This window comes from Convolutriloba macropyga, chromosome 15, assembly GCF_964194025.1.
Source record: "Convolutriloba macropyga chromosome 15, txConMacr16.3, whole genome shotgun sequence".
NCBI classification, from domain to species: domain Eukaryota; kingdom Metazoa; phylum Xenacoelomorpha; order Acoela; family Convolutidae; genus Convolutriloba; species Convolutriloba macropyga.
In genome coordinates, this window is record NC_134482.1 from 37,412,962 (window position 1) to 37,423,369 (window position 10,408).

Here is a 10,408-nt window from a genome sequence, read left to right on the forward strand (position 1 = left end):
CGCAGTGCTAAATCTGACCGAATATAATTGAATTGTTTTAGTTTGTCGGAATCTCAACACTTGAAACTGAGGATGGAAAAAACCAACATAAGATAACAAAAAACTATTTATAATTATATAAATCAGAGCACCCATGTCTACTCAGTTAAACATAGGTTGTTTCATTTGAAAAATTTTCTTTACTTAGAGTCAATTCCACATCGCATTAACTGCCTTGTGAGTTTTACTTTACAATTATTCTAAACATTTTTTAAGTTTAATTTGGAATTGATTTCTATCAATGTTATTTGTTGTTTTCTTGATATTTAAAAAGATAGCAAACTTCCATTCTACTAATAACTTTAATTATTTTAGATTTGCGCATTTTCCGCTCGTTTCTTTTTCACACCACGCACCCCGCTCGTTTTCTTATGCGCTTATCCGTCTTATGCCCGAAAAATGAGCGGAAAGATTGACCCAGGTTGAAAACTTTTTAAAATGGATAACGTTAGGTGAATTATAATTCCCTGGTCAAAATGGGACGGTTATCTGCAAAGATTTTGCAAGATTCTCGCCAAAACCAATACTCGTTAAGAATCCTATGCGATAGACGGTTATCTGGTAAAACTCTCCCAACTTGATGAACAACAAATCTATTAAGAGTTTTAGTAGACACCAGTTCCAGTTTAATTAGGGTTTTGCGAAACATATAGGAAGAGAAACACTCTAAATAAATGAAATTTCAAAAATATAAGTTAAGAATTTTATGCATATTCTGTTTCCCACGACTTTATAAAACACAACAAGTAAGTCATTAGCATTTCAAAACGAAACATTTTTTTTTCGAAAGCTAAATTTTATGACCCGAGTTGACTTTACTTTGACAGAAGGTGTGCCATTGACAAACATCAACACTTCTTAAAGGTTCAATTTTGCATTTTAGGATGGAATACAACCGGGATATATGTGCAATCAAATACTTGATACAGTACAATTTTCCAGCTCTTAAATTGCGTCTCAAAAAGTATCCCAAAAGAATTAAAAGGCCCTTGAAAGGCTCCAGGAATTCAAAGGAGGAAAGCTTTGATGTAACCCGCTCAATAAAAGCCCCTATAACCACGTGATCGAGATATTTCTTATACTTTTCTTCGTTTTTCACTCTTCAACATCAAAGCGATTTATGGTAGGCAATTTGTTCATACTTGAAATGCGAGCTATTATTTAGGACAAAACATGGATAATAAGTGTGCCTTGGATGAAAGCAAATTTATACTTATATAATTTCACGTTTTTCCTGTTTGTGATGACATCACAGCATGATAAGTTAGACAATAAACCTTAGAAAAATTTCCCCTTTTATTAACCATTTGTCTGTGCGTGGTATAGCTTGAAAAAATAGAACTGGGCTAATATTAATCGGTTTATGGGTTCACAAAATTCCCGGGTAATCATTTTCGCCTTACTGCTGGTCGATGCCTTAGACAGAAGATTAAATTTATTGCATGAAGTTTTGAACCTAGTTGAACTCCGTTTAATATTATGTTAGCCCCCCCCCCCCCCCCCCACACACACACACACATACACATGCAAACTAAATTATATCACCTCATAATGAGAAAGACCCATTATGTTTTCGACAACCACAATCTTCATAATGACTCCAATGATGATTAAAAAGCTGACAAATTTTTACCAACATTATGACGTAAACAAACAAACAGACAAACACAACGAACAACCAAAAAATCTTAGACATAACTTTGTCTGTCATGTGACGCAGTGTTTATATGAAGACATCTGAGCTCTAATATAAGAATAAAAGATTTCAAAAGGGTTGTTTCGAGCGCAGATTTTATGATTCGGTTGCGTTTGAAAGGATTCTTTGAAAAGCGGGTCGAATCAAAAGCGAGAATAAATGACGTCTGTGTTTTTGATGTATATAGCGCACCAAAGAAGCGACTACTCAATTATAGACGCGAGAGATGACTGTCTCTTAAATTTGATGAAATCGATATTTGAAGACGCCATATTCAAATTCACGAACATGCTGATTAAAAAATCCAAGCTGAGCATCAAATCAGTTCTCCAGACTATACTTAGACTGTGTCAAAAATAGTCAAAAGTGCTCCGTTAAAAGGTTACATAACAAAATACCCAATGCCAGAATATCCAAAGTGGCTCAATACCCACCCAAGTCGAGGAGTCCGCTCAAATTCCGCTCAAAAATGCAAGAGATGACCGGAATGAGCGGATTTTGACCGAAATGAGCGAAATTGTTGAAAAAAGATGCAAGAAATTAGCAGAATTTGAGCGAAAAAAATGCAGGAGATGAGCCAAAATAATTGAAGATATGGCTGGGCTGTGTTTGATACAGTAAACTTTGGGCAAATCTTTGTGTTTTGCCACTTTGGGTATTTTTTGAGTTGAGTAATTTCTGATACTAAAATATATATCTTTTATTAATTGGGCTTTCATCCTGCTATGCTCAATTGTCCCAGATTGCTTCCATAGTTGAAATATTTAACATAATAGAATGGACTTAAATACAATGCACATATCATTTATGTTGTTTTTTTTTAATCTGGCAAGAACTCCGTACTTTTTCGTGCCAAAATTGCCATTTTGTTGGTTTTTTTTTACATTCAGGAATGCTTAAAATGTTAAATAGCTAATCTAAAATGATAAATAGCTAAACTAAAATGTTAAATAAGTAAATTAACACTCGTCCTGTCCTTGAAAATGACGGATAAGAGTTAAACTGGTTAAAAGTTACTAGAGCTCAATATAATTTGATCGACTTTTGACTCGTGCACTTATGAGTTCCCTTAAAGGTTCCCTACAAGGTCAACATAAAAAGCCAATCAAGTCGTCGCTACGGTGCAGTCTTATAGTTTTTAACCAGTGAAGCAACAATGAGGTTATTAAATTTGCCTGCCTCCTTTTGTAATCATTCGTCGCTTCAGTAATCATTGGAACAATTAAAGAGACAATTTTAGAATCAAGTGGTCTCCGTAATGAAGGGGTTAAATGACAATTACATTTCAATAGATTAAGAAGTCAATCTTTGACTAAAATGTCATGTTTATTCAAAGATCCTTGCCCTGCTGGCTGTCCAACTAACCTAAATACTGTGCAAGACATTAGAAATAAATGGTTTTGATCTAAAGTTCAAGGAATATCGCTCAAAAGCAGCCATTAAAAAAAGTACAGTTAAAAAACGGCAACGAGAAAAAACACAGCGTCCTCTTTAAAAAATGACAGTCAAAAATTTCTCAATAAAAAATTGTAGATGAAAAACGGCCTCCTTTCTTACATTTTCGACCACAATCTGCTCAAGTGGGTCATAACAGAATTCATAAAACCCAAAAATCAAACAAGGTTTCTGAGGAGTTAATTCAAATGGTATATGATACGAACTCTAGATTCAACGTTTTAAACTGCAGTTTCGTTATTTTGAAAGTTTTAGGAAAAAATGTCTGATATATGTCCAAATACTGATATCAATTCAGGATTTTTTATGTAATTAAAATCGAAGCCACCAGACATATCTAATGTACTTCCAAGTGAAACATTTTTTTTGTACACCAGACATCATAACATCCAAAATGTCACATTTATATCAAAATATAAATTTTTTGCCCCTGTTTTTTACGCAAAAGAATGTGTACAAACTAAAGCTTGCTTTTGCGAAGAGATTCATTCCATTGAGATTTTTTTGAAATAGTAAATTTACTTAACAGTCGCGATATGAGTAGCTTTCAGTCGCCAGTGGTGTTTTATACTCTCAATTAGCAGCCTGATGGTTTTTACGTAATTATTTACCAAATAAGTTTTCTCTACTTTCTCATAGGTAAAAACCGGAAGCTGGTTTCAGAGCAAATCAGCTCTGATTCAGCCTATAGACGTTCTGTTTTTTTTTTTCTGGATTGTCACTTCTCAAGTCATATCACACTATAGACCGGCTAGTCTTGATTTTTGATTAAAATTTACTGAATGAAATAAAAAATGTTCAGATTAACTCCTGCCAAAAAGTATGCTTTATATACAATTAGAGCGTATTTGCAACATTTAAATTGCGTAGCAAGTCGTAACCAATACGTTTAAGGTGATAACTGCCTATAAACTGTCTTATGTATAAAGAGTGTTTATACTACTATAGCGATTTCCAGTTATCAGCTAAAAATTGAGACATTACTCTGCTCATATCTGTTTTTGGGGTATGAGTAAGTTTCAGATTATACAGAATAAATTTTTTCTATGGACTCGACATTATCAAAAAAAATATTGTGCGTGATGAGAAATAAAATAATCTGGAGATGAAATGATTTAGAACTGAAACAACTTTTTTGTTCTTAAAATGTGCTGGCTTAGCGTTGAATTGCTCTGTTCGGGTGTATTGTTAACCTGGATTGCAGTAATGTGATTATATTGATCGACAAAAAAACTTCATGGAAAGTGATAAAGGTTGTTTTGGTAATTAATGTAGGGCTATAAGAGAAAAAAAAGAAAAGGAGTCATGCGGGTTCCAAAATCAATATAAAATCTAGCTCCTAAATTTTTTTCTGGGTGCAAAATACAATTTAAAGGTATTAATTAATCCCTGACCTGAATTTTTTTTTTACGAAACAAAGGGATGCTACCCATGAAATGAAACTACGAACAATCTTTCGAAAGCAGATTATTTTTTGCAATTTGGTAGGGAACAATTGTTTAAGTTATATCAGAGTGAGGTCAATCTTGTCATTTTTTGTCGTTTCAGCTCTGAGATACACGATTCGGTTCTACAGAGTGGCAGCCTACTTTGTCATCAACCTCATCATGCCTAGTCTCATGATCAACGTACTCTGCATGCTAAACTTCGCAATCCCATGCTCATCCGGTGAAAAGGTTAGCTTTCGATAAGCAAAGCGTTGAATTAGCAGAAATTTTCTAAACTTCAGCAGTTTTCTGATAATTCTAAGGGTCCAGTTTTCAGCTGGAAACTAAGTCTTAATTAAGCCACGTAAGTTTATTTATGATTTGTGTGAATTTCTGGCAACCATTGAAGAGACAGAATATTTATAAAGTGTGGTTAAATCGTGACAATTATTTTGCTGATTTGGCCTCCAGTAGGTTTGATACGGACTTCAGTTCTAATTATCTCTAACTTGATATTGTATGCTCCTGGCAACCATAGGTCATCATGATTTCCTGGTAACATATAAGATCCCTGTATGAGGACGATATATAGTTGCATCCTGGTATTGCTCTGAATTTATTCTGCCATTTTGGCTTAATTGCGACCAGAAAAAGAGTATTGTAATGTTAGAGAAAAATCTCACAAAAAAGTTTTCAATTATCGCCACTATAATGTACCACTCTAAATAAATAGCTAAATGATTTTCCCTAATTCATCGCAATTCATCCAGGTTCCAGGTTCAGTTGTAAAAACTGAACTGATACAAAATTGTGGGCATAAACATCTTTTAATTTTCAACATTAAGAATTTTGTTCAGGTTGGATATGGAATCACTGTGTTCCTGGCCCAGAGTGTGAACTTGATGGTTGTGATGGAAATGATGCCTCAGGGGGGCATGTCTATACTCGGAATATTCCTGGCAGTATCCATTCTACTCATTGGTAAGTTATAATCAGGGCTGAATTCAATATTTCATCAAAATAAACCTTTCCAATAACGAGTTACACCTCTTATGCACCCTAGTTTAAGCCTAATGTCAAATTTGCGATTATTTATAAAGAATTTTGCAAATTTGACCTTGCGAAGAGATAATTTGCAAAACTTTACAAATTTGGCTTTATCGATCAAAAATACGCAAATGTTTGCAAATTTGGCATTAGTTTTGAACTAGGGAAGCAACGAAAACTAACATTAGTGCAAGAAGTGCATCAACTTGTGGAAAAACTTTGTATTTTTGGAACTACAAAAGAATTACCTATTCCGGAGCAGCCCCATGTCTATAAGCAACCCCGTGACTCAAAAAGATGCCTGAGTGGTGAAACGGATTTAACATGAGATTGAAACGACTTTTAAGAACCGTTCTATACTGCAAAAAGGTCGTTCACACATTTCAAAGTCTTTATTCTCAAGGTTATTAGCCGAACAGCAAGAGAATAACAAGCCCGGATATTAAGAACTCAAAAAGGAAAGAGATTGGCGCCGATTCCTTACGGAAATAATTTTTTTCGAAACTGACTATATGTAGATTTCTTTTTGTTTTGTCTTTTTTCAGTTTTGAATCTCTTTCTCATATCGATTTTCTGGAACCTTTCAGACAACAGATTGTTTTTGTTTTGGATCCTGCACATAATTGAACCAGAGACATGAAAATTCAATAGGATGGAAAAGCAGAACCTGAAAAAAAACAACTATTATTAGTGGTAGTCATATGACTACCACTAATAATATGTTTTTGAATACGTATGTTTTTCAGTTCACTATATTATCCGGACAGCAGGACTATGTTTTGTCATCTTTTCAAATAGCATATCTGAGAAAAGCTTTTTTGCCCAAAATCAAAAAATATTTATTTAATTTCTCAAGAGTATTTAAGTGGACGGTGTTCAATATAGCTGGACACTATGTTACCCAAAATCTTCAATTTTCTTGCTTTTTCTGATATATTTGTGAAAATTTTATGGTCTTGTTTTTAAGATTTTCTATATATAATTATAGTAACATTTGCTGGAATTTTGATAGATTGGAGAGTTCAAACTATTTAATTGATGAAGTTGTATGCTCTACATGTTTCTGTTTTTGCCCATCAGCTCTCATTGTGAAAAATGTCTCTCATACGAAAATTAGATCGACCTACTTTAAACGTTTTTCTGGTTCATTTAAAACTGCATTGCCTTTTGCAAAATCTATTTACGCCCAAAGCAACTACCCTTCAGCGTTGATTGAAAGTTATTTCCCTTTCAAGGTGATTTAAAATTTGCTTGCGTAAATTTAAGAGTTTTACCCATATTGCGAAGTTTCCCGATTGGAAGCGCCAGACACATTTTTTGTATGATGATTTTTTTTTGTGTACCGGTAGACACTTTTAAGGTACAAGGTGGAACTAATCAATATAACCCTAGTGATGAGCGGATTCAAATCTTGCAAGAATCTTGCAAGATGATTCAAAACTTGCAAGAATCTTGCAAGATGGATGCAAATCTTGCAAGAATCTTGCAAGATGGATACAAATCTTGCAAGAATCTTGCAAGAAAAATGGAAGAACTATGCATTCCCTTGCAAGATTTCTTGCAAGATTCTTGCAAGATTTTAAATTTTTTCATCACTAGGGAACTTATAAATGACATAATGAAATGTTAAATTATCAGCAATAAAAATTTTTGAAGACAAATGATATAGACCATTTTTATAGTCCTTGCGGACATCTATTTTTCGGTTTCACTCTAAAACGATTAACAGTTTTTCAGGGTTATGAGGTTGAAATTCGTTATTTATCGTCCACTTCAACTTCATTTTCTAAGTTGAGATCATGAAGTATGAAATACTCAAAGGGTTTTTAAAATGACAAAAAATTGGAGGGAGCAAGTAACAAAAAAATGCTTTCAACATTTACCAAGATTTATTCGCAAGAACTGTTCAGAATCTTTACTTGATGAGACTGATCATAAGCTTCACAAAGAGATATTAACGCTCGAAGTTTTTGGCATGCTGTTCAAAATTTTGCGGAAGATGTCAAGATCATGCATGTCTTATCAGGTTTTATAAAGTTTCGATTCACAGAGTAGTTATAATCGAAGGGAGCGGAAGAAGTTGGTTTCTTTTCAGGCCTGCTCATATAACATTTACAAATTTTACTCAACTTCACGCATTATTTTATTTATAATGTCTCTTCTCATATTTGGCCAACCAGACCAGTAATGATATCAAAACCAGCATTTGCGCTTAATGATAAAAACAAAAGATTTGTTCATGCGCAAAACGAAAAAAATGGCTCTAAGTTCATTTAAGGAAAAAATGACTAATTTTAGGTCTTTCCCTTTTGATGAACGTGATCACACTTCGCATCTACTCTCCCTCCCACACGAAAGAGCGTCCCTGGCCCAGATTGAGATCCCTTTGTAACAAGCTCAAGGTGCTCGTGGGACCCAACGACCCCCTCCCCGACATTGTGCTAGCCCGCCGACAGATGTCATTCGTCCGAAACAGCCTCAAGGAATCCGATTTCGAGGGCGGAAACTTAAGCGAAGACGAGGATGATTTAAACGACATGATACAAAAATCCGCTTCGATAACTAATGATTACAAATTGCCCAAAGTTTCCACCACGACTACAATTCCGAACGGCCGAACAAACTCGTTTCGGTTTAGCGAAACTTATCCGGACTCGGCTGCAAATTACGAACGCGCGGCTTCAATGGGTAATGGTAATAATATAAATAATAACTTATTAAACACTTATGACCAGATACCCGTTTCATTTTCAACCCAAAATAGTTTAAATCATATTTTATCGCCAATGCGCACAGCTGGAAAGAAAGTTAGCAATGGCGTAAAACGCAAACGAAAACAGTCGATGGCCAGCCCAAATTTCCGACTTCTCAATCGGCAATTTACGGGTTCGGGTGACATCCGGGAGGTTTTAGCGACGCAGGAATTAGATGATGATAACGATGATGACGAGGAAAGAGATTACACGCTAGAATGGCAACAACATGCCGAAATTATAAACAGATTTAACGCTTTAATCTTTTCGTTATTACTTATACTAAACGGCATTCTTTATGCAGTATTTCATTCGCCCGAGGCGAGTTTAGTTTCAGAATAAAATTACTCAAGGTGAAGAATAATTTGTTTATTTATTAATCATGATAGAATTTTATTCAACGCAGGAACAATAGAGTAATTCAATATTTTTACACAGTCTTTTTGACCGTTTTGGAAGTACAATAGAACTTGAAACTATCATAAAATTGAATAATATTGATTATAAAAATTGCATTATATAAACTTGATTAAATTATGTGAGAGGTGTATAATTGAAGGAAATAATTTCGTCGTTGCTGTGTTTAACAATTGCTAGTGAAAAAGGAATAGAACTTAGCAAGCGAAACGTTTAAATTTTCTAAGTTGTTTTTATTCTAAAAATAAAGCCAAGTGAAACAAATTTTGTCAACAAAACTTATAACTTCAGCATAATAAGTATAGTTATAAAACTTTCATAGAAACACCCACGCACGCATTTATTTCGGAACAATATTATCAAGAATTTTGCACAATCTAATCACAAAAAACACACAAAAAATTTATTTGAACGAAGTGAATTATGTCAGGACACTTCAGCTGATGTCTTAAAGAGGCACCCCAAATTGTAAGAGAAAATTTCTTCTAATTTAGTTTATTGCCGTTATGTTGAACGGTTGGCAGAGAGAAACCTAATGTAATTATCCTGAAGCTAAGCCTGACATAGTTGACAAAAAACTCTACCTGTTCAAATTAAACTTGGCCAGAGAAAAAAGCCTTGATGGACATACAAGAAAGAACAGGTGAATGGATTACACGAGATGCTAAAAATCGAGACCTTACGAACATTTGGTATAACTATTAGTGCACCAGGATTGCAAGTAACAGATGCTGGTTCGATTCCAGCGCTGGTTAATTTTCACAGAAGTTGTAGCTACTTGAAAAGACATAACACCTTCTGACAGTTTCTGAAATACAAAATGAGGTATATCTAATTTAAGACTGACAGTTTTAAGCACAGCTGTCAGATGTTTAACACATTCATTCAAGCATAAAACCAAAAAATTGAATTTGTCTCAAAAGTTGGGAACCTGCAACCTCTGAAACAAGTGCTGATTTGATGCATGTTTCTAATGTTTATTTAACATTGTAGTCTCTTTAATTTCTGTCGAATGAACTCTGAAGCAACTATTGTAAAAGTGTGCGTTTTTTTGCAATTTTGTCGTTTAACTGTTTTGATTATTTTCAAAAACATTCTTTCAATTTCTTGAACTATGGTTTTCGGCTTCCGGTTTTCAGAAACGGGATGAACTTGTAGTGCCCTCAGACTGCTAAGCTTTCATAGAGCCTTCGTATTATCTAGTTACACTGGTCAAGTATCTGCTAAGCAAGCAGATCTATAGGGATTGAGGGGACATTTTCACTTTTCGAAGACATGGAAGGTTCAGTGTAGAAATTTTTCAATACGTAAAAATGCAGAAAAACTAAGCTTGGAAAGAACAGTTCATTTATGTATATTTTGAGAGTGCAAACGGATAGCTAACTTTGAACATATTTATTGCACTAAGCAATTTCGCTAAAACCAACCAAATAAAAAATTCACAAAAAATTACAAATGAGGATACATTGAGAAAAAGCTTTTAATTACAAAAAAATTATATATCACTCTATTTTTAAACTTCTGGTTATTGATCGATATAACACATTAAGCAGTTTATTCCCAAATATACCAAA

At 34.2% G+C, this 10,408-nt stretch overlaps 1 protein-coding gene across 1 annotated transcript in view; it reads left to right on the forward strand.

Annotated features, from left to right (window-relative positions):
- LOC142354175 (uncharacterized) overlaps positions 1 to 8,855 on the forward strand; it is a 51,732-nt gene extending 42,877 nt beyond the window's left edge. Inside the window, exons 3-5 of the mRNA XM_075406435.1 lie at positions 4,739 to 4,866; positions 5,475 to 5,598; positions 7,963 to 8,855. Coding sequence (XP_075262550.1) covers positions 4,739 to 4,866; positions 5,475 to 5,598; positions 7,963 to 8,759 — 1,049 coding nt within the window. The 3' untranslated portion in view covers positions 8,760 to 8,855. The remainder of the gene's footprint in view (positions 1 to 4,738; positions 4,867 to 5,474; positions 5,599 to 7,962) is intronic.
- Positions 8,856 to 10,408: the final 1,553 nt, after the last annotated feature.